At 47.3% G+C, this 25012-nt stretch overlaps 1 protein-coding gene across 1 annotated transcript in view; it reads right to left on the bottom strand.

Moving 5' to 3' along the window:
* The window catches only part of LOC146817966 (uncharacterized), a 737869-nt gene that overhangs the window by 662923 nt on the left and 49934 nt on the right, over window positions 1-25012 (bottom strand). The window contains exons 2-3 of the mRNA XM_085611444.1: window positions 10436-10567; window positions 5403-5515 (exon numbers count right to left, since the gene is read on the bottom strand). Coding sequence (XP_085467570.1) covers window positions 5403-5486 — 84 coding nt within the window. The 5' untranslated portion in view covers window positions 5487-5515; window positions 10436-10567. The remainder of the gene's footprint in view (window positions 1-5402; window positions 5516-10435; window positions 10568-25012) is intronic.

The raw sequence follows: 25012 nt of genomic DNA, 5'->3' as shown, positions 1-25012 counted from the left end.
GTGCCCTTTGCAACACCCGTTTTTCCACTCGATCTTGTGCCCTTCCCTCTGTTCCCTTCGTCATCCCCCTCCTCCCCCGCTGCTGTGTCCCCTGCAGCCCAGCCCCCCTGACTGCCCATTCGTTGCCCCCGCCTCCCGCCTCCCAGCTACTCCTCCCTCCCACCTCCCCATATATGCCAGCCGCTGTGCGGCCACGCAGCGGACGCACGCAGCGGGCGCGCCGCTGGCGTGCCGAAGGCACACCTAAGGCATGCCTGTCTGCGCACGTCCGTGCCTGGACCGCGCCCAGCGCCAGAACCCCTGGCCCCCGCTCCCGCCACGATGACCGTCGCCGCTACAATGCCAGCACACTCCACACTCTCAACCCTGGGCGGACCCTCACCTGCTTCAAGGCCGCCCGAAACGCACACACGGTCCCTTCACCTGCCGGAACTGCACCTACAACAGCCTCAGAGCCAACGAACCACCCGCCAAGAAAGACCGCACCCACCTGCGATGCATACTACTGAACACCCGCTCTGCACGCAAACACGCCTTTGAGCTCTGGGACTTGCTCGACACAACATCCCCGGACGTCGCCTTCCTGACAGACACCTGGTTGAACGACTCCTCCGCACCCGACATCGCCATAGCCATCCCAAACGGCTATAAGATCACCCGCAGAGATCGCACCAACGGAGTCGGAGGAGGAATCGCCATCGTCCACAAGAACAGCATCAGGGTCGCAACTAGCACCGACGACGTGCTCAGCACCGCCAAACACATGCACTTCCAGATCCACACAGACCCCAACTCCACCCTCAGAGGCACCCTCGTCTACCGACCCCCGGACCCTGCCCCCAGTTCAGCAACTCCATCGCCGACTTCATCAGCACGCCCGCCCTGACCTCCACCGACTACATCCTCCTCGGCGACCTTTACTTCCACCTTGAGAACAACAACGACAACAACTCCACAACCCTAATCGATAACCTCGCCAACCTCGCCAACCTCGGACTGAAGCAACTCGTAACAACGCCCACCCACTCCGCCGGCCACACACTCGACCCCGTCTTCTCCTCAAGCCTGCATGTCTCCGTCAGCCACACCACCGAACTCCTCTGGACCGACCACCGCTGCATCCATTTCACCTTCCAGAAACCCACCACACACCACCGCACCCAACAGATCCCCCACCGCTGCTGGAGCAAAATCACCGAAGACCAACTACATGCAAACCTCGCTCTCAGCCCACCCACTGAACCCTACAACACCGACGACGCTGCCCACAGCCTCAAACGCTGGATCGAGGACTGCGCCAACACCCTCGCCCCGCTGAAGAAACCCCCCCACATAGACACCAGCAAGAGGGCCAGCTGGTTCACCCCAGAACTCCCAGCCTCCAAGAAAGCCTGCCGGAAACTAGAGAAGAAATGGCACATCGAACAAACTCCGGACAATCGCTCAGCACGCATGGACGCCATCCACAACCACCACCACCTTATCAGGGCTGCCAAGAGAACCTCGTTCAAAGACCGCCTCGACAACAATGCACAGAATAGCAAGGAGCTCTTCAACATCGTGAAGGAGCTCTCCAACCCCAGCTCCAACACCAACGACATCCTGCCGTCGCAAGCCCTGTGCGACTCCCTCGCCACCTTCTTCCACTGCAAGATAGCAGACATCCACGACAGCTTCAACACCCAGACAGCCCCAACAGACAGCAACACAACAGACCCTCCGCACACCATCGACCACGACCCCCTGCTAGCCTGGGCCAGCGTGAGCATTGATGACACCATCAAGACCATGAGCACAATCCATTCCGGCTCCCCGTCAGATCCCTTCCCGCACCACGTCTTCAACAAAGCAAGCAGCTCCAACGCACCCCACCTGCGCAACATCATCAATCTTTTCCACAAGATCGTGACCTTCCCAGAGAGCTGGAAACACAACGAGATCAACGCCCTACTGAAAAAACCCAAGGCAGACCCAAGAGACCTCAAGAACTTCCGACCCATCTCTCTGCTCCCCTTCCCATCCAAGATCATCGAGAAAATCGTCAACAGACAGCTAACCCGATACCTCGAAGAAAACAGAATCCTGGACCCTTCCCAGTCAGGGTTCCGCAGCAACCACAGCACCGAGACTGCCCTCATCGCCGCCACCAACGACATCAGGACCCTGCTTGACAACGGCGAGACCGTAACACTCATCCTCCTAGACCTCTCCGCCGCCTTCGACACCGTCTGCCACCGCACACTAAACGCACGCCTCCACGCCGCAGGGATCTGAGACAAGGCTCTGGAATGGACCACCTCCTTCCTCTCCGGCAGAACCCAGAGCGTCCGCCTCCCCCCATTCCAGTCCAAAGCCTCCGAGATCATCTGCGGCGTACCCCAAGGATCCTCCCTCAGCCCGACACTGTTCAACATTTACATGGCCCTGCTCGCACACATCGCCCAACAGCACGACCTCAACATAATCTCCTATGCCGACGACACTCAACTGACCCTCTCCCTCACCAAGGACCCCATCACCGCCAAAGCCAACCTCCACGAAGGAATGAAGGCCGTCGCTGACTGGATGAAGACCAGCCGTCTGAAGCTGAACTCGGACAATATGGAGGTCCTCATCCTCGGCACCAACCCTTCAGACTGGGATGACTCCTGGTGGCCGACGGCACTGGGAGCAGCCCCGACACCCACCGACCACGCACACAACCTGGGAATCATCCTCGACTCAACGCTCTCAATGACCAAGCAGGTCAACGCCGTCTCCTCCTCCTGCTTTAACACCCTCCGCGTGCTCCGCAACATCTACAGATGGATCCCGACAGACACAAGAAAGACAGTCACCCAGGCCCTCGTCAGCAGCAAACCCGACTACGGAAACACTCTCTACGCGGGAGCCCCGACCAAGCTCATCAAACGACTACAACGCATCCAAAACACCTTGGCATGACTGATCCTTGACGTACCACGCCATGGCCACGACACCCCCCACCTGAGGGACCTGCACTGGCTCCCCGTCAGCAAGAGGATATCCTTTAAGCTCCTCATCCATGCACACAAGGCACTCCACAAGACCGGCCCAGCCTACCTCAACAGACGGCTCTCCTTCTACATCCCCAACCGCCAGCTATGCTCCACTGACCTCTCACTAGCCACCGTCTCGCGCATCCAAAGAACAACCACCGGCGGGAAATCCTTCTCCCACCTCGCCGCCAAGACATGGAACACCCTCCCACTGAGCCTACAACAGACCCAAGACCTGCTGACCTTCAGGAAGATGCTCAAGACCTAGCTGTTCGATCAGTAGCGCCCCTCCCACCCCCCCAGCGCCTTGAGACTCTCCCGGGTATGTAGTGCGCTTTACAAATGACTGATTGATTGATTGATTGATTGATTGATTGACTGGCAATTTCTTCAGGACATCAGTACAAAGAGGGATCCAAGGTAATGGAGTAACCGTTGGTTTGCCTATTTCCTTTGGGTATTAAGAGATTATTTCCCTCAGAAAATTAAGCACTCAATTTTCTGGTATTTTCTGGTATGTTAACAAGGTGCTGCATTCATTCTTAGATTGGTCAGCCAATGAAGAATTATCTGTTAAGGCACTGAAAAGTGACAGTCTCATTAGTGCTTGTGTTCCGTAAAATGGCGTCTGACATGAGAGAGATGGACATTTCACAGGGATCCTTTTCCATAATGAGTATTGCATTTATCATAAGCTCGGGGAGGAATATAATTGTGGCCACTTTTCCCAGCAAAGCTATAATTGTGTACAGTGTGCTGCTTTAGGGCACACGAAAACAAGACAGTTGCTATGCACTTGAATGGTTTGGACCAGCAGCTTATTTTGCAGTAAAAACACTGTCTGTTATCTTCTCCTACTTTGTCAAAATGGATCAAATGGATGCTTCAGGAGTCATGCATAGATGTTTCAGTTTCTAAAGCTCACATGGCAAGACAAGTCATGCTGTATGAAGAATCTGCACAGGCACCACCTTAAACAACATTCTGTAGGCTGTGACTTTTCTGGCAAGTCGATTTTGAAAGAACTTGATTTTAAGCAGATAGATGGCTTCAGCAATGTTAGTCAAAGTTTACTCATGTTCAATTCTTGCCTTTTGATCTTTGCAAAGATTTGGGATTTTTGTATACTATTGTGATCCAGATGTTCGAAAGCATTTAGCCTTCACAAACCCTGTGATTCGCAAAATTACAGAGTTTGCGAACACAAAATGTTTTTTAAAAGTATACTAAACCAATTTTGTGACTCAAAAATGCATTTCCAACTCACACAATCGCAATTAGAAAGGGGTGTAAAAAGAGGCGCTCCTTCCTAATTATAATTCAGTTGGCATGTGAATTGCAGCTGCAAACCATTGATCAGTTAGTGACACCTCAAAGGGGTATTTACCATGATGCATCGGGGTGACCTGAGTGCTAGGATGTGAGGCAGTGTGCTCCCACTCTCTTTTTATTTGAAAAGGCTCCCATGAGCTAGTAAACTGATGAGCTCTGGCTGATGTACCGGCACCTAATGAGTGGTTCAGAGACCCGAAAAGACTTTGGGCAGCATTTCCAGCACCCCCAAAAGAATGTGTTACTCCCTACTGAAGAAGGACAACTATCCTGAAACATGTGTCTATAGATACACAGCACTAGCTACACCAACAAAGGGGAAAAACTAAAGACTGTCACTGAAGTAAGAGTTCTCAGGCAGTAAACCAAAGAATTTCCCATGGTGCATTGGATTTACCTCAATGACAGGATGAGGGCAGTGAGCTTCCACCCTCTTTTTGTTTGACACCTCGAAGGATGCAGTAACTGATTTGCAAAGGGAATGGCATGCCCTGCGGACACTTTCTCCTTTGAGAATCGTGTTGGCAACATTGTCAGGGACCACCTTCTGAGCCATCCCAAATGATTGGAGTTCCCTACTGGATTTCAGGGCCACACCGAGGGAAAAAAGTATGTGCCTCTCAGCACTATTACCGCTTTCCATCTTTGTGCTGTACTTTTACTCATAGCTGAAAGAAAAAGTGACCAACTGCTGTCTTAGGATCCTGATACAGAGGGAGAAAATGTTGAGCCACAACTCTGTTGTTTAAATGCACCGACGTCACTGCTGAAACGTGTCGAACAGTATGCTGGAAGTTTCAGGTCAGTTCTTATATTTATCCTGACGTAAGAGGTTTATAACAGAGTTCAGTGGATTCGAAGACAAAGCTATATAAGTGCAACTCCATGGTCACTGACAGCTAGCTCTACTCCATCAGTGCTCCCAAATGTCACACTTAGAAGCATCTTTTTTCCAATGATTCGAGTTTATCTTCAAAAAGGCAGTCAACACACCAAGCACAACTGCTTGACATATGCTGGTCGGATTCCAAACAACGTACAATGTTTGCCTACCTGACTTTGGAAAGTTGAAGGCTGGTACCTATCCAGGAGAGAAGGAAGAGAGCTCTTTGTGTACGACTGGAGGCTAGTTGCCATGGCCCTGCAGAGCCACTTTGTGTGCTTTACTGAAAAAGAGATAAGAGTGTTTATTAAGGCGGGGAAATGCCACCAGATCTAATTAAACTTTAATAGAAGATGTGGATCAACATAATGAATTCTGCTTTCTGTGCATTGCTAATTATCATTGCTTCTTTTCTTTAATGCTGTTTAATGGATAAGGAAAGTTAATTTATTGCGGTATAGTTTGAAAATACCAGAAAGTAAGAACAACTACATTTTATGTAAACATTCTAAACAAATCTGAACTTTAAGCTTCTAATCAACCAAGCACAAGTCAGTTGTGCCTAATCAAACAACCCGGCCCATGGTGGCCTCACTGTTGTTTGTATGTCAAAGAGATATGCTTGCTTTTCATGTTGTAGAGAGACCAACTTTCTTGTCGTCATGTATCAACCTTAAATGAAAACGCTGTTAGCATGCCTGTTTAATTACAAATAATATGGGAGTAGATAATCTGCAGGATGGAGAAGGGTACCAATACAACCGCAACAAGCACTGATAAAGCCAATAGTTCTAGTGTTCAATAATTTTATTGGCATTTAAATAACCAAAGTAAAGTACAAAGATGCATAGGCCTTGTGTCAAACAAGATGTAGTCAAAGTACAAAATAATTCATTGTATTATAGTACATAGAACAAAATATGTGTAATAGTACATCATCTTACCAAAGGACAACATAATGTGGAAAACATGGAAGACAGACATAAGTGGCACAGAAAAAAATTAAGAAATCTGGGAAAAAATAAGATTAAGGGTTGTGTGCCTTTAATAATTCCTTATAATAGAGCTAATTGAAGTAAGACAAGAGAGACTCTGAGAACATGTCTAAAGATGGCAAGGAATAGACCCCGACCTTGTCACGCAAACAATGAATGTAATGAAAGGGCTAAAGAGGAAAGAGAGGGGGGGTGCACAGCTAATTCCCATAAATAGAGTAAGATAACGGCAAGTGTATAGACTATAATGTTTACATTATCCGTGTAATGAAGCAAATTCGTCTAAGGACCGCCAGATAGTAGAGGATATCTGAGGAAAGGACCTTCTTTTTGAGTGTGAAATATGGGCACTTCTTAAAAATAAGACCCACGCCCACCAAGAATGAAATGAAATGTGGATGAAAGATTTCCATTCCGATTAAATAACCATCATAGCAACTGAGAGGAGTAGGTCTAGAAGAGCCATATCATTACAGCTTAAGGTAATCAAAGAGTTGGGTGCTGTGGGTCCTAATATTACTGTAGGAATCTGGTTTGGTAGAGACTTAGTTGACACCCTTGCATTGACTGAAACAAAGACTTTCTCCAAAATCAAGGATTTACTAACTTCATGGTCTCCTAAATTCATCTTGTGGTGGGGGAGAATTCAAACCCTCAAGATGACGGTTACACAGATAGTTAACTTTGTTTCAAGCATGCTGCCCTTTAATTGTTCACCTTCTTTCTTCCACAACATTGATCGATTTACCTCAAAATTTCTTTGGAGAGATAAGAGGGCCTGGATTTCTTACAAAGTCCTTCGAAAGGATATCTCTTTAGGGGGCTGCAACCTTCCCAATTGGAGTTTATACCAGTCATCATTTTTAGCTGCTCGAGGTGCTCTCTGGTTCGATCCTCATTCATTAGACCCTCCACGATGGTTAGAAATAGAAGCAACTCTGTGTGCTCCATTTACTCTCCCAGCCATCATCATCACAATGCCTAAATGCAACCCTCCTCAATCACAGGTGATATTTTCTAACACTATTGGGGCTCTTCAAAGATTAGATAAGTATATGCAGATACCATTGCAAAGTTCCACGCTTGCAGCACTGTGGTATAATCCCAAAACTAGGATTGATACACCTAACTTTTGTCTGGAAACATGGGCATCCAAGGGCATTTTACAATTCAAAGATCTTTTGGATGATAATAATTGTCCTTTACCTTTCTCTAGTTTAGCTTATACGTACAATCTTTCAGCACTAGACTTCTACAGTTTTTTAAAGTTAAAAGTCAAACTCTCCAAATTTAGCAAACCAAACCTTCCTTCCTTACCAGGTTGCCTAATACGTTGGCTTAGGTCTGGTCACATCCCTTCTAAAATATATAGAATACTCTCTAGTCCTCCCCCGTCCCAAGAGTCTTCCCTTGCCATTACATGGGCCAATCATTTTGACACATCTTGGATGAAGGATGGCAGAACATTAACAAAATGGCCTTGAGGGACAAAATTGCCCCATCTAATTTCCAGACGAAATTCTTTGCTATGAACCTTCTACACTGGACACCTGATATGCTTCATAAACTGAAGCTTCGTGAGGATGGAATATGTTGGAACTGTGGAGGTGAGACTGGTTCCCACCATCTTATGTTTTTTCACTGCTGACTTCTCAAATCCTACTGGGACCAAGTCCAGTCCCAATCGTCGACAAGTTCCACTTCTCGATAGTATTAGATTACCCTACAGTAATAAAGCCAATAGTTCTGATGCTCTCTGCTAGCCTTTCAGCTTTATCCAGAGATCATGGTTAATGCCAGACTTGAAAATAAGATCGTAATTACTGTTAAGCAATTCCACAAACACACTGTTCATTATGAACATCCCCTCCTCAATACTGATGAGCCCTCATTACGAGTTCCACATATTTTGGTCTGGTGATACCGGAGGGCAGAATCATCTATTGCCCAGCCGGTATCCATGCCCCACATAATGGAGATTAAGAGTTATTTTCCCAGCAATGGGGAACAAAACTAGAACCAGGAATACCTGCCTACTTTCATTTTTTTGTTTCAATATCTTTATTGGTATTTTCTAATTTTATCATAACTGGCATCATATTTGTATACAGCATTTTCAGTTGTCTACCGCAAAATTATAAAACCCATGTGACTTACAATAGTACATGTGACAACAATAAGAAAATAATACTAATGCTACTTTCCTGCTGACAGATACATACAGTATGTTGGATACATATTAAGAAATCTCAGTATGCTATTGCTCGCATGTATTACCACTTCATGGTCTATGAATCTGAAACAAGGCCATACACAGCATAATCAGGACATATCTCATCCGGGCCAGTACCGCAATATCTGATATACATGCTATCCTAACACATAAAAATAACCTGTCGTTCGGACTTGAACAACATTATAGATGAAATAATATAAATTGGCAATGCGTGATAGGAAGTCACTCGTGGGTACCAATAAGACCTGTTTCTCCAATAAACACATAATCAAAACTAAAACTTACAACACTACAAACTATCACCTAAACTATGTAAGTCGGGTTGCTGCTACATATCTGAGCACAATGATTTATTGTCTGCCCACCATTATCTTATGGCTTGCCTAGTCAGGGGCTAAATAAAGGCATGTACCTACGTACAGCCATAAAGACAGCGGCTAGCACCTCCCCACCCGAAAGTATGTGGGGCCCTGATGATCACTAGTGATATACCGGGGATCTTATGGATGCGTGATTGTCTGTATGTCAGGGCGCAACAGCGTCCTGTAATCATGCAACTGGGTACTATCATGTCTTTTGCAGATCAGCGAACTGCGCACCCTCATCGTTCACTGCGACACCACCTTGAAGGGCAGCTAGTATAGTGTCCCAGCCCTGTGCCATAGTGCTCTCCGCTTGTGCCCATGTTACAAGTGAACGTTTCCAACCAACCACCTCTGGTGGATCCGCATGTTTCCATCTTTTAGTTATTAGTCTTTTCGCCGTGATTAAACCCAGATCCCGGAATCTTGAGCTGATTTTATTGTTCTTTGATCTGGCATAAAGTCCTAAAAGGCAAATCTCCCATGACAGCGGTAAGGGCGTGCCTGTACATGAGGCTAGTGTTGTAACTACCTCTCGCCAATATTGCTGCAGGGAATCGCAAGCCCAAAGCATGTGTAGCAAATCCGCCTCTAGCTGTTGGCAACGCGGGCATGTAGAGGTGGCAGTGCCGAAATATCTATTTATCTTGTCAGGTGAGAGATACGCCCTCTGCAAGATAAACGTCTGTATAAGTTTGAATCTGGAGTTTCTTGGTATGTGTCTGGAGCTTGCTAGCACAGCATCCCATTCCTTATCAGTCCATGGCCGGCCTCTATCTGTTTCCTAACTAACGCGGAACCAATGCACCATGTAGGAGCCTGCCCCCATTACATGCAGGTATTGAAGTAGCATGTGTGTCGGCGGTTCCACAGTCAAGTCTCCCCAGGCGGCTGATAGTGCTTTCAGTAGGGAGGTGTGTAAGAGGAATTGGCCTGCCGGCAACTCAGCATCTTCAGCTAGTGTCACAAACAGCAGTAGCACACCATCGCTATAAAGATCACCCAGCGTGGCCAATCCCGTGGCGTGCCAGGTCACCAGAGCTGTCTCTGATGTATCTAATATGCCTTGTGGTGTACCGAGTAGTGGCAGGATAGGGGCATATGGGATGGTCGTACTGGTAAGATATAAGCTCCTCTTATAACATTGTATAGCAAAACCTAGATGCAGTTGTTTTGGCCTTGGAGGTTTCGTGACGGGGTGAAACAGATGGCAGACCTGAGAGCGGGTCCAGGGCTGTGCCACGGCCGCCGTGTCCTTGAGACTCTGACCATCAAGCCATACCTGCCTACTTTCATGTTTCCAAAATAATGGACTCAGCATTTTCATTTTCGGCGGTAGTTAGATTGGTTACGTTTTACTCTTGAATATTTTGTGTACATTTTTTATATAATCACTTGCTTATCTTTTAGACATGCCGCGGTATACCCTTTAGATATGTGACATCAACAAAAAATAATAACATGTTTGTGTTTACATTCAATGGACATTTTTAAGATGGAATATTAAAGTTTGATGTAATGGTGTGCTGTGTTTTTGTGATGGATGTAAAATATAACTTGTCTTGTCACGAATCAATCGATCAATCGGGTATTTTAAGCGCACTACTCACCCTTGAGGATCTCAGGTGCTGGGGGGGAGGGGGTGCAGCTCGGAATTAGCCGAAAAGCCTGGTCTTTAGGCGCTTCCTGAAGGTGTGCAGGGTGGGGGAGCGTCTGACGTCGACAGGGAGTTCGATCCCAGCCTTGGCAGAAAATGAAAGTTAACGTTTATAAACAGCTCCTTCACACCACATGAACTAAATTCAAATAAGCAAAAAAAGGTTAGTCACCGCTCGTTATTTCATTGTACACAACCTCCTCCAGTCGCCATAACTTAAAATAAAGATGTAGCAAACGGTACACTCAAGGCAACTGTAACAATGAAGAAATCCGATTATTGCACAATGTAAGCTTTATATATGAAACATACAACTCTTGCATTTGTTCAAGCAAACAAAAGCAGCTGTGAAATTACTTAACTGTAAAAAGAAAAAAAAGCAACGACAATGATTTAATCTGCCGCATTAGGTGGCACTTGTTTCATACTTTACCAACAATAGGACAGGTAACAGTAACCATAATACCAACAAAGAGGGCATAGATGGATACGGGAAATACTCACAGTAGGCCATTTCAGACTCATTCAGGGTTGTGCAATGCGTGTTTCACTGGAAAAGTAATACAATACTACCATTGAAGAGGATATGTTGTCATGCCTACACAAATTACGGACGTCAACGGCAGTGGCAAAACTTGGCTTAAATTTTCATTGCCACAAAAAAAAAGGGGCAAAATGACACATTGTTGGAGGATTTATGCACAATTTTAAAGCAGCCACACATGACACAAAACTAAACTTAAATAAACTACATATGTGCACGACTGAAAGTATCTGGTTCCTAAATCAAACTCTAATGTCTTTAATGCTGAGTGCATTCACTTAAGAGACATACGTCATAAGTTACTTCAGTGACCGCTCATCCCGGCAAACCAAATCAGACTCTGGACTGTGTTGGCAACCTCTGGCCTGCCTGGATGGTCACGCTCTGAATACCGAAATGTGTTGATAGCAGGACCGGACAGGCCTTTTATTCAGTGCTTAATTTGTAAATAAATATGTGCCAGGGCTCTCGTCAGGGGGCCAATGCAGCTTGCAATGATAGTAACAACACAACTTTTAACCATCACACTTCTGGGAGTGTGACAATTTCAACTATTCAAGGACCCGGAGCTTTAAGATTGGCTTGGGTGGCAGGTAATAGTCATTTTTAATGTATATTTAATTATTAATTTACCGTTGTTGTGGTCATCTCTAAATTAGCTTGTGGCAGTCTATCATAAACGTTGGTGTTGACAATTAAGTGCTGGTGCCGAGCACCAGAAACCACCGGCTCAAATTAAGCAGTTTTTATTCCAGTAGCCATTTCCACGATTTTCAAAGCCCAGGGCCAATCCTGGGACCTCTTTCACTCTCCTCAGCTTCCCCAGATTAACTGCAGCAAGCATGGGAGAGACTTCAAGATAGATTGAAAGAGAGAGAGGGGGAAGGTGTAGAGATAGAGATCAGAGCGGGAGAAGAGAGAGAATGGATGGAAAGAGAGTGATTGCGCGTGGAAACGGGAGCTGCTTAAAGCATTATTGCCAGGTCTGCTTTTGGTTCCCCAGTCCAGTCCTGGTTGTTTATCCTTACTAATGGCTGATTGTGCACTAAACAGATCTGAAATAACAATAGCAGCAATAACTAGCATTCGTAAAGCCAATAAGTATGGCTTTAATATGGCTTTAATGTGCCAACACATCTAAACAAAGGTATCGAAAAATGCTTTATGTATTATGTTGTATTCTATTGAATTGGTGTTTACATATCCTAGTAGCTGCTGCTTGGCAATAGCAAGCTTCCACTACTGGAATCCAATTTGTTGGAGTCCAAGAGACGGTGGGCGGATGTTGTTGGAGAGATAGCTGCTGGGGGTTGCTCTTATTAACTTGAATAAACTAAACTACCTTCTTAAACGTATCCGAGTAATGCCTTACTCAAAAATGGCGATGAGGATGGGATGCAGCTGAAGAAGAAGGAAACGATTATCTACATCATCTTAAACTTAAGTTTTTGTGAAGTCAGAGCAATTTTTGTGGCGATCTTATGAATACTTGATTTGCCCTCATCTGAAGACCCGAAGTCCTCCAGCAGTGCGTGAAGATTACCCCGTCTATAGGAAACAAGCGGTTTCAGTGAATTCACGTAAGTAAAGATACATATATATATTTACTTAAACAGTAACCGTTCCATTGAAGAGCGCGGCCGAAGAGTGTGCGAGCTGCATGGAGCACGAGTTGTGGAAGGCGCGAGCTGTGGAAGCGTCATTTGAAGAGTAGGCAGATTCTGGAGCGTTTAATTGGAGTGGACCGCGTCAGTCCTTTGTCTCTCTCTTCCATCGTCCTGCTCGTCGCACGTTTATCCGTTGTGACCTAGTGTTTTGAGGTCACGCAGACGTGCCGCCATCTTGATTGGCAATTGTGACTTAATACATTGGAGCGTTACAACAAACAAATGATGGTCGGAATGCTGACAATGCAGACATTCTCCCCCAGTCAAGAGATCTGGGTTAAATCCATCGTTCTTTTGCACACTATGCCACCCCAGTTCAGACATGGCCACATGCAAATCAGTCTTGACCCTGTGCCTTATGGGAACAGTCCAGTCCGAACTGCCAAGCCATGTCTTCCCTGGACCGGAATCAAGCATCCTAGGACCGGTTTCTGGCTATCAGCCGTCATCAGCCAGGATAGCTTGACTCCAGTGGCGTAGTGAGCACGGGACCCACGTCTGGGCATACCCATCCCACTTAGGGCGAAAAGCGTTACAACAAACAAATGATGGACGGAATGCTGACAATGCAGACATTCTCCCCCAATCAAGAGATCTGGGTTAAATCCATCGTTCTTTTGCCCACTACGCCACCCCAGTTCAGACACGGCCATATGCAAATCAGTCTTGACCCTGTGCCTCATGGGAACAGTGCAGCACGAACTGCCAAGCCATGTCTTCCCTGGACCGGAATTAAGCATCCTAGGACCGGTTTCTGGCTATCAGCCGTGATCAGCCAGGATAGCTTGACTCCAGTGGCGTAGTGAGCACGGGACCCACGTCTGGGCATACCCATCCCACTTAGGACGAAAAGCGTTACAACAAACAAATGATGGACGGAATGCTGACAATGCAGACATTCTCCCCCAGTCAAGAGATCTGGGTTAAATCCATCGTTCTTTTGCCCACTACGCCACCCCAGTTCAGACATGGCCATATGCAAATCAGTCTTGACCCTGTGCCTTATGGGAACAGTCCAGCCCGAACTGCCAAGCCATGTCTTCCCTGGACCGGAATTAAGCATCCTAGGACCGGTTTCTGGCTATCAGCCGTCATCAGCCAGGATAGCTGGACTCCAGTGGCGTAGTGAGCACGGGACCCACGTCTGGGCATACCCATCCCATTTAGGGCGAAAAGCGTTACAACAAACAAATGATGGACGGAATGCTGACAATGCAGACATTCTCCCCCAGGATGCTTGGTTCCTTTCCAGGGAGGACCTGGCTTGGCAGTTCGGGCTGGACTGTTCCCATGAGGCACAGGGTCAAGACTGATTTGCATATGGCTGGGTTCAAACTGGAATGGCATGGTGAGCAAAAAAACGATGGATTTAGGCCCAGATCTCTGTACTGGGGTGAATGTATGACATTGTTCTGCATTCTGTCCATCAACTGTTGTTTTTGCATTTGTCACCCCGAGTGGGACGGGTATGCTCAGACGTGAGTCCCGTGCTCTCCATGCCGCTGGAATCAAGCTATCCTGGCTGAAGAGGGGTGAAACCCCGAAACTGGTCCTAGGATGCTTGGTTCCTTTCCAGGGAGGACCTGGCTTGGCAGTTCGGGCGGGACTGTTCCCATGAGGCACAGGGTCAAGACTGATTTGCATATGGCTGGGTTCAAACTGGAATGGCATGGTGAGCAAAAAAACGATGGATTTAGGCCCATATCTCTGGACTGGGGTGAATGTATGACATTGTTCTGCATTCTGTCCATCAACTGTTGTTTTTGCATTTGTCACCCCGAGTGGGACGGGTATGCTCAGACGTGAGACCCGTGCTCTCCATGCCGCTGGAATCAAGCTATCCTGGCTGAAGAGGGGTGAAACCCCGAAACCGGTCCTAGGATGCTTGGTTCCTTTCCAGGGAGGACCTGGCTTGGCAGTTCGGGCTGGACTGTTCCCATGAGGCACAGGGTCACGACTGATTTGCATATGGCTGGGTTCAAACTGGAATGGCATGGTGAGCAAAAAAACGATGGATTTAGGCCCATATCTCTGTACTGGGGTGAATGTATGACATTGTTCTGCATTCTGTCCATCAACTGTTGTTTTTGCATTTGTCACCCCGAGTGGGACGGGTATGCTCAGACGTGAGTCCCGTGCTCTCAGTGCCGCTGGAATCAAGCTATCCTGGCTGAAGAGGGGTGAAACCCCGAATCCGGTCCTAGGATGCTTGGTTCCTTTCCAGGGAGGACCTGGCTTGGCAATTCGGGCTGGACTGTTCCCATGAGGCACAGGGTCAAGACTGATTTGCATATGGCTGGGTTCAAACTGGAATGGCATGGTGAGCAAAAAAACGATGGATTTAGGCCCAGATCTCTGTACTGGGGTGAATGTATGACATTCTTCTGCATTTTGTCCATTAACTGTTGTTTTTGCATTTGTCACCCCGAGTGGGACGGGTATGCTCAGTTGTGAGTCCCGTGCTCTCCATGCCGCTGGAATCAAGCTATCCTGGCTGAAGAGGAGTGAAACCCCGAAACTGGTCCTAGGCTGCTTGGTTCCTTTCCAGGGAGGACCTGGCTTGGCAGTTCGGGCTGGACTGTTCCCAAGAGGCACAGGGTCAAGACTGATTTGCATATGGCTGGGTTCAAACTGGAATGGCATGGTGAGCAAAAAAACGATGGATTTAGGCCCAGATCTCTGTACTGGGGTGAATGTATGACATTGTTCTGCATTCTGTCCATCAACTGTTGTTTTTGCATTTGTCACCCCGAGTGGGACGGGTATGCTCAGACGTGAGTCCCGTGCTTTCTATGCCGCTGGAATCAAGCTATCCTGGCTGAAGAGGGGTGAAACCCCGAAACCGGTCCTAGGATGCTTGGTTCCTTTCCAGGGAGGACCTGGCTTGGCAGTTCGGGCTGGACTGTTCCCATGAGGAACAGGGTCAAGACTGATTTGCATATGGCTGGGTTCAAACTGGAATGGCATGGTGAGCAAAAAAACGATGGATTTAGGCCCAGATCTCTGTACTGGGGTGAATGTATGACATTGTTCTGCATTCTGTCCATCAACTGTTGTTTTTGCATTTGTCACCCCGAGTGGGACGGGTATGCTCAGACGTGAGTCCCGTGCTCTCCATGCCGCTGGAATCAAGCTATCCTGGCTGAAGAGGGGTGAAACCCCGAAACCGGTCCTAGGATGCTTGGTTCCTTTCCAGGGAGGACCTGGCTTGGCAGTTCGGGCTGGACTGTTCCCATGAGGCACAGGGTCACGACTGATTTGCATATGGCTGGGTTCAAACTGGAATGGCATGGTGAGCAAAAAAACGATGGATTTAGGCCCATATCTCTGTACTGGGGTGAATGTATGACATTGTTCTGCATTCTGTCCATCAACTGTTGTTTTTGCATTTGTCACCCCGAGTGGGACGGGTATGCTCAGACGTGAGTCCCGTGCTCTCCATGCCGCTGGAATCAAGCTATCCTGGCTGAAGAGGGGTGAAACCCCGAATCCGGTCCTAGGATGCTTGGTTCCTTTCCAGGGAGGACCTGGCTTGGCAATTCGGGCTGGACTGTTCCCATGAGGCACAGGGTCAAGACTGATTTGCATATGGCTGGGTTCAAACTGGAATGGCATGGTGAGCAAAAAAACGATGGATTTAGGCCCAGATCTCTGTACTGGGGTGAATGTATGACATTCTTCTGCATTTTGTCCATTAACTGTTGTTTTTGCATTTGTCACCCCGAGTGGGACGGGTATGCTCAGTTGTGAGTCCCGTGCTCTCCATGCCGCTGGAATCAAGCTATCCTGGCTGAAGAGGAGTGAAACCCCGAAACTGGTCCTAGGCTGCTTGGTTCCTTTCCAGGGAGGACCTGGCTTGGCAGTTCGGGCTGGACTGTTCCCAAGAGGCACAGGGTCAAGACTGATTTGCATATGGCTGGGTTCAAACTGGAATGGCATGGTGAGCAAAAAAACGATGGATTTAGGCCCAGATCTCTGTACTGGGGTGAATGTATGACATTGTTCTGCATTCTGTCCATCAACTGTTGTTTTTGCATTTGTCACCCCGAGTGGGACGGGTATGCTCAGACGTGAGTCCCGTGCTTTCTATGCCGCTGGAATCAAGCTATCCTGGCTGAAGAGGGGTGAAACCCCGAAACCGGTCCTAGGATGCTTGGTTCCTTTCCAGGGAGGACCTGGCTTGGCAGTTTGGGCTGGACTGTTTCCATGAGGAACAGGGTCAAGACTGATTTGCATATGGCTGGGTTCAAACTGGAATGGCATGGTGAGCAAAAAAACGATGGATTTAGGCCCAGATCTCTGTACTGGGGTGAATGTATGACATTGTTCTGCATTCTGTCCATCAACTGTTGTTTTTGCATTTGTCACCCCGAGTGGGACGGGTATGCTCAGACGTGAGTCCCGTGCTCTCCATGCCGCTGGAATCAAGCTATCCTGGCTGAAGAGGGGTGAAACCCCGAAACCGGTCCTAGGATGCTTGGTGCCTTTCCAGGGAGGACCTGGCTTGGCAGTTCGGGCTGGACTGTTCCCATGAGGCACAGGGTCAAGACTGATTTGCATATGGCTGGGTTCAAACTGGAATGGCATGGTGAGCAAAAAAACGATGGATTTAGGCCCAGATCTCTGTACTGGGGTGAATGTATGACATTGTTCTGCATTCTGTCCATCAACTGTTGTTTTTGCATTTGTCACCCCGAGTGGGACGGGTATGCTCAGACGTGAGTCCCGTGCTCTCCATGCCGCTGGAATCAAGCTATCCTGGCTGAAGAGGGGTGAAACCCCGAAACCGGTCCTAGGATGCTTGGTTCCTTTTCAGGGAGGACCTGGCTTGGCAGTTCGGGCTGGACTGTTCCCATGAGGCACAGGGTCAAGACTGATTTGCATATGGCTGGGTTCAAACTGGAATGGCATGGTGAGCAAAAAAACGATGGATTTAGGCCCAGATCTCTGTACTGGGGTGAATGTATGACATTGTTCTGCATTCTGTCCATCAACTGTTGTTTTTGCATTTGCCACCCCGAGTGGGACGGGTATGCTCAGACGTGAGTCCCGTGCTCTCCATGCCGCTGGAATCAAGCTATCCTGGCTGAAGAGGGGTGAAACCCCGAAACCGGTCCTAGGATGCTTGGTTCCTTTCCAGGGAGGACCTGGCTTGGCAGTTCGGGCTGGACTGTTCCCATGAGGCACAGGGTCAAGACTGATTTGCATATGGCTGGGTTCAAACTGGAATGGCATGGTGAGCAAAAAAACGATGGATTTAGGCCCAGATCTCTGTACTGGGGTGAATGTATGACATTGTTCTGCATTCTGTCCATCAACTGTTGTTTTTGCATTTGTCACCCCGAGTGGGACAGGTATGCTCAGACGTGAGTCCCGTGCTCTCCATGCCGCTGGAATCAAGCTATCCTGGCTGAAGAGGGGTGAAACCCCGAAACTGGTCCTAGGATGCTTGGTTCCTCTCCAGGGAGGACCTGGCTTGGCAGTTCGGGCTGGACTGTTCCCATGAGGCACAGGGTCAAGACTGATTTGCATATGGCTGGGTTCAAACTGGAATGGCATGGTGAGCAAAAAAACAATGGATTTAGGCCCAGATCTCTGTACTGGGGTGAATGTATGACATTGTTCTGCATTCTGTCCATCAACTGTTGTTTTTGCATTTGTCACCCCAAGTGGGACGGGTATGCTCAGACGTGAGTCCCGTGCTCTCCATGCCGCTGGAATCAAGCTATCCTGGCTGAAGAGGGGTGAAACCCCGAAACCGGTCCTAGGATGCTTGGTTCCTTTCCAGGGAGGACCTGGCTTGGCAATTCGGGCTGGACTGTTCCCATGAGGCACAGGGTCAAGACTGATTTGCATATGGCTGGGTTCAAACTGGAATGGCGAGCAAAACAACGATGGATTTAGGCCCAGATCTCTGTACTGGGGTGAATGTATGACATTGTTCTGCATTCTGTCCATCAACTGTTGTTTTTGCATTTGTCACCCCGAGTGGGACGGTTATGCTCAGGCGTGAGTCCCGTGCTCTCCATGCCGCTGGAATCAAGCTATCCTGGCTGAAGAGGGGTGAACCCCCGAAACCGGTCCTAGTATGCTTGGTTCCTTTCCAGGGAGGACCTGCCTTGGCAGTTCGGGCTGGACTGTTCCCATGAGGCACAGGGTCAAGACTGATTTGCATATGGCTGGGTTCAAACTGGAATGGCATGGTGAGCAAAAAAACGATGGATTTAGGCCCAGATCTCTGTACTGGGGTGAATGTATGACATTGTTCTGCATTCTGTCCATCAACTGTTGTTTTTGCATTTGTCACCCCGAGTGGGACGGGTATGCTCAGACGTGAGTCCCGTGCTCTCCATGCCACTGGAATCAAGCTATCCTGGCTGAAGAGGGGTGAAACCCCGAAACCGGTCCTAGGATGTTTGGTTCCTTTCCAGGGAGGACCTGGCTTGGCAGTTCGGGCTGGACTGTTCCCATGAGGCACAGGGTCAAGACTGATTTGCATATGGCTGGGTTCAAACTGGAATGGCATGGTGAGCAAAAAAACAATGGATTTAGGCCCAGATCTCTGTACTGGGGTGAATGTATGACATTGTTCTGCATTCTATCCATCAACTGTTGTTTTTGCATTTGTCACCCCGAGTGGGACGGGTATGCTCAGTTGTGAGTCCCGTGCTCTCCATGCCGCTGGAATCAAGCTATCCTGGCTGAAGAGGAGTGAAACCCCGAAACTGGTCCTAGGCTGCTTGGTTCCTTTCCAGGGAGGACCTGGCTTGGCAGTTCGGGCTGGACTGTTCCCAAGAGGCACAGGGTCAAGACTGATTTGCATATGGCTGGGTTCAAACTGGAATGGCATGGTGAGCAAAAAAACGATGGATTTAGGCCCAGATCTCTGTACTGGGGTGAATGTATGACATTGTTCTGCATTCTGTCCATCAACTGTTGTTTTTGCATTTGTCACCCCGAGTGGGACGGGTATGCTCAGACGTGAGTCCCGTGCTTTCTATGCCGCTGGAATCAAGCTATCCTGGCTGAAGAGGGGTGAAACCCCGAAACCGGTCCTAGGATGCTTGGTTCCTTTCCAGGGAGGACCTGGCTTGGCAGTTCGGGCTGGACTGTTTCCATGAGGAACAGGGTCAAGACTGATTTGCATATGGCTGGGTTCAAACTGGAATGGCATGGTGAGCAAAAAAACGATGGATTTAGGCCCAGATCTCTGTACTGGGGTGAATGTATGACATTGTTCTGCATTCTGTCCATCAACTGTTGTTTTTGCATTTGTCACCCCGAGTGGGACGGGTATGCTCAGACGTGAGTCCCGTGCTCTCCATGCCGCTGGAATCAAGCTATCCTGGCTGAAGAGGGGTGAAACCCCGAAACCGGTCCTAGGATGCTTGGTGCCTTTCCAGGGAGGACCTGGCTTGGCAGTTCGGGCTGGACTGTTCCCATGAGGCACAGGGTCAAGACTGATTTGCATATGGCTGGGTTCAAACTGGAATGGCATGGTGAGCAAAAAAACGATGGATTTAGGCCCAGATCTCTGTACTGGGGTGAATGTATGACATTGTTCTGCATTCTGTCCATCAACTGTTGTTTTTGCATTTGTCACCCCGAGTGGGACGGGTATGCTCAGACGTGAGTCCCGTGCTCTCCATGCCGCTGGAATCAAGCTATCCTGGCTGAAGAGGGGTGAAACCCCGAAACCGGTCCTAGGATGCTTGGTTCCTTTTCAGGGAGGACCTGGCTTGGCAGTTCGGGCTGTACTGTTCCCATGAGGCACAGGGTCAAGACTGATTTGCATATGGCTGGGTTCAAACTGGAATGGCATGGTGAGCAAAAAAACGATGGATTTAGGCCCAGATCTCTGTACTGGGGTGAATGTATGACATTGTTCTGCATTCTGTCCATCAACTGTTGTTTTTGCATTTGCCACCCCGAGTGGGACGGGTATGCTCAGACGTGAGTCCCGTGCTCTCCATGCCGCTGGAATCAAGCTATCCTGGCTGAAGAGGGGTGAAACCCCGAAACCGGTCCTAGGATGCTTGGTTCCTTTCCAGGGAGGACCTGGCTTGGCAGTTCGGGCTGGACTGTTCCCATGAGGCACAGGGTCAAGACTGATTTGCATATGGCTGGGTTCAAACTGGAATGGCATGGTGAGCAAAAAAACGATGGATTTAGGCCCAGATCTCTGTACTGGGGTGAATGTATGACATTGTTCTGCATTCTGTCCATCAACTGTTGTTTTTGCATTTGTCACCCCGAGTGGGACAGGTATGCTCAGACGTGAGTCCCGTGCTCTCCATGCCGCTGGAATCAAGCTATCCTGGCTGAAGAGGGGTGAAACCCCGAAACTGGTCCTAGGATGCTTGGTTCCTCTCCAGGGAGGACCTGGCTTGGCAGTTCGGGCTGGACTGTTCCCATGAGGCACAGGGTCAAGACTGATTTGCATATGGCTGGGTTCAAACTGGAATGGCATGGTGAGCAAAAAAACAATGGATTTAGGCCCAGATCTCTGTACTGGGGTGAATGTATGACATTGTTCTGCATTCTGTCCATCAACTGTTGTTTTTGCATTTGTCACCCCAAGTGGGACGGGTATGCTCAGACGTGAGTCCCGTGCTCTCCATGCCGCTGGAATCAAGCTATCCTGGCTGAAGAGGGGTGAAACCCCGAAACCGGTCCTAGGATGCTTGGTTCCTTTCCAGGGAGGACCTGGCTTGGCAATTCGGGCTGGACTGTTCCCATGAGGCACAGGGTCAAGACTGATTTGCATATGGCTGGGTTCAAACTGGAATGGCGAGCAAAACAACGATGGATTTAGGCCCAGATCTCTGTACTGGGGTGAATGTATGACATTGTTCTGCATTCTGTCCATCAACTGTTGTTTTTGCATTTGTCACCCCGAGTGGGACGGTTATGCTCAGGCGTGAGTCCCGTGCTCTCCATGCCGCTGGAATCAAGCTATCCTGGCTGAAGAGGGGTGAACCCCCGAAACCGGTCCTAGTATGCTTGGTTCCTTTCCAGGGAGGACCTGCCTTGGCAGTTCGGGCTGGACTGTTCCCATGAGGCACAGGGTCAAGACTGATTTGCATATGGCTGGGTTCAAACTGGAATGGCATGGTGAGCAAAAAAACGATGGATTTAGGCCCAGATCTCTGTACTGGGGTGAATGTATGACATTGTTCTGCATTCTGTCCATCAACTGTTGTTTTTGCATTTGTCACCCCGAGTGGGACGGGTATGCTCAGACGTGAGTCCCGTGCTCTCCATGCCACTGGAATCAAGCTATCCTGGCTGAAGAGGGGTGAAACCCCGAAACCGGTCCTAGGATGTTTGGTTCCTTTCCAGGGAGGACCTGGCTTGGCAGTTCGGGCTGGACTGTTCCCATGAGGCACAGGGTCAAGACTGATTTGCATATGGCTGGGTTCAAACTGGAATGGCATGGTGAGCAAAAAAACAATGGATTTAGGCCCAGATCTCTGTACTGGGGTGAATGTATGACATTGTTCTGCATTCTATCCATCAACTGTTGTTTTTGCATTTGTCACCCCGAGTGGGACGGGTATGCTCAGATGTGAGTCCCGTGCTCTCCATGCCGCTGGAATCAAGCTATCCTGGCTGAAGAGGGGTGAAACCCCGAATCCGGTCCTAGGATGCTTGGTTCCTCTCCATGGAGGACCTGGCTTGGAAGTTCGGGCTGGACTGTTCCCATGAGGCACAGGGTCAAGACTGATTTGCATACGGCTGGGTTCAAACTGGAATGGCATGGTGAGCAAAAAAACGATGGATTTAGGCCCAGATCTCTGTACTGGGGTGAATGTATGACATTGTTCTGCATTCTGTCCATCAACTGTTGTTTTTGCATTAATATATTGGAGTGCACTGCCGGCAGCAGCATTTTGCCAACCACGTAACTGCAAAACGAGATGGCGAGTTCTGTGAATTCAGTAACGGAAGACAACGGTGACAAGCACACCACCTGTCATTGGAAGCTCATTGTTCCTGTAAGAAGTATTTGATAATACCTTATTTGAGCGCATCAAAGTCAGTGACACATTAAGCGGTGATTGGAATTCGTGATTAAAAACACACTACCTGTCAACCCAGAAGTCATCGGTGATAGGCACACCGCCTATCAACTCCGGTAACATTACCTCTCAGGTTATTGCTCCACCCCCTTCATTTCTTCAAGACCCCGGTTCTCCTTGCATGGCCTAGGAGGACTGGAAATAGTCTTTTACAACATATTTGGAGGCAATTGGAGGTGAAGATTACGTTCACAAAAGGAAAACACCATTTGGGGGTGGGAGGAAGAAATGTACTAAAAACACTTCCTAAACTGTCCACTGTATCAAGAAATGACAGTGCTGATTCTGATGATGAAGAGGACTCTTATGAAATAGCCTTAGCGATGTCGGAAGAAAACTATGGCAAGAAATTAAGCATTGTAGTAGAAAGACATAAATTTTTTTCTCGAAAACAGCTACATGGAGAAAAGATTGAACAGTATGTTGCAGCCTTAAAAAGATTAGCAACCACGTGTAGGTTTAAAGATCTCAGAGATGAAATCATAAGAGATCAGATGATTAACGCTACTAATAACAAAAAAATTCAAGAAAAGGTGTTAGATTTAATTGCCCCCACGTTAGAGAAGGCCATAGGAATAGCCAAACGTATTGAAAATATGTCTTTATATGTTAAAGAATTGACAGATGTTGAATCCAAAGTTGATACCAATTCATCAAAAGTATGTAAAATAAGTGATAAAAACAAAAAAAGTAATGAAATTGATGAGGTCAAAGGTGACAAAAAATATGTATAACTAGTATTAATAAGTTATAATATAGATGTGGTAGTAACAGACATTCATCTGATGCTATTCATTGTCCTGCAGCAAAAAGCAGATGTTACAAATGCAAAAGAATAGGACATTTTTTGAGTTTGTAAAACATCCAACACATTTCACTCAAAACCAGTCATTATTGTTATTAATGAAGATGCTTCTGATGAATTAGTTGAAAGTGACATTGAAGTATATTTGATTGATGAAGTTGATGATATTGGCAATGTTGAAAATTACAACCCTCCTAAATGTAACATTTCTATTGATGATAAGATCTTACCGATGTGGGCAGACTCATGTTCTCCTTTCACCTTAATCAACCAACAGAATTGGATAGATTTGGGTTCGAAAAGTCTTTAAGTTACTGATGTCAATCCTGTAGGATATTGTGGTCAGAAATTATACGTTATTGTTTATTTTTTGTCAAAAATTAAGTTTCAAGTTAGAGAGACAATGGCTAAACTATATGTTGTCGAAAAAGGGAAATCCTTACTTGGATGGAGAGAACAAAAAGCCTTGAATATCATTTTTAATCCTAATCTTCCTATGCAAGTACTTTTAACTGAACCTCAAAACGAAAATGAATGGGTGTCTAAATATCCTAATCTTTTTAAAGATGAACTAGGATGTTTGAGGAAATTTAGACATCGTATAATACTTAAGGAAGGGGTTATACCGAAAGTACACAAAGTACGGAATGTACCATTGACGTTGAGGGAACCCCTCAAAAAAGAATTAGATAGATTGTGCATGGAAGGTATCATAGACCCGATAGAAGCATCTGAATAGTTTAGTCCAATTGTGATTGCACACAAACCTAATGGCAGTATCCGAATGTGTGTGGACTTAAGAGATATAAATGAATGCATTTGGGGTGACCGCCACCCTCTGTCCCACATTAATGATATGTTAGCCACTGTTAATAATGGGAAATATTTTTCCACCCTAGATTTATCAAGTGCATATCATCAAATCTTGCTACAACCAGAATCTAAGCACTTAACGTCCTTCATTACTCCGGAAGGGGCTTTTCAATTTGTTCGTATGCCATTTGGTCTGGCATCTGCTTCGGCAGTTTTTCAAAGAGTTATGCAAGGAATCTTGAAGGACATTTCTAATATTCTTGTGTTTCAGGATGATATTTTAGTGTGGGGAAAAGACAAGATGGAGCACCATAACGTGTTAGGTATTGTGTCAAACAATTTAGAACTAGCTGGCCTAACCATTAGTTTAAAGAAATGCAAATTCTGTCAAACTGAAGTGGACCATCTTGGTCACACAATAACTCAAGAGGTATCAAACCTAAGTTGAACTTGGTGGAAGATTTAGAAAATGCGCCTGTTCCACAAAATAAGGATCAATTAAGGTCCTTGCTGAATACTACTCAAGATTTATTTTTAACTTCTCTAATTGTGTATTTCCGCTTCGTGAATTAATGAAGAAAAAGGCAGCATACGAGTGGTCTGACAAGTGTCAGTATGC

Source organism: Triturus cristatus, chromosome 6 (assembly GCF_964204655.1).
Source record: "Triturus cristatus chromosome 6, aTriCri1.1, whole genome shotgun sequence".
In the NCBI taxonomy this organism is placed as follows: Eukaryota; Metazoa; Chordata; class Amphibia; order Caudata; family Salamandridae; genus Triturus; species Triturus cristatus.
This window is presented reverse-complemented; position numbering and strand designations above follow the sequence as displayed.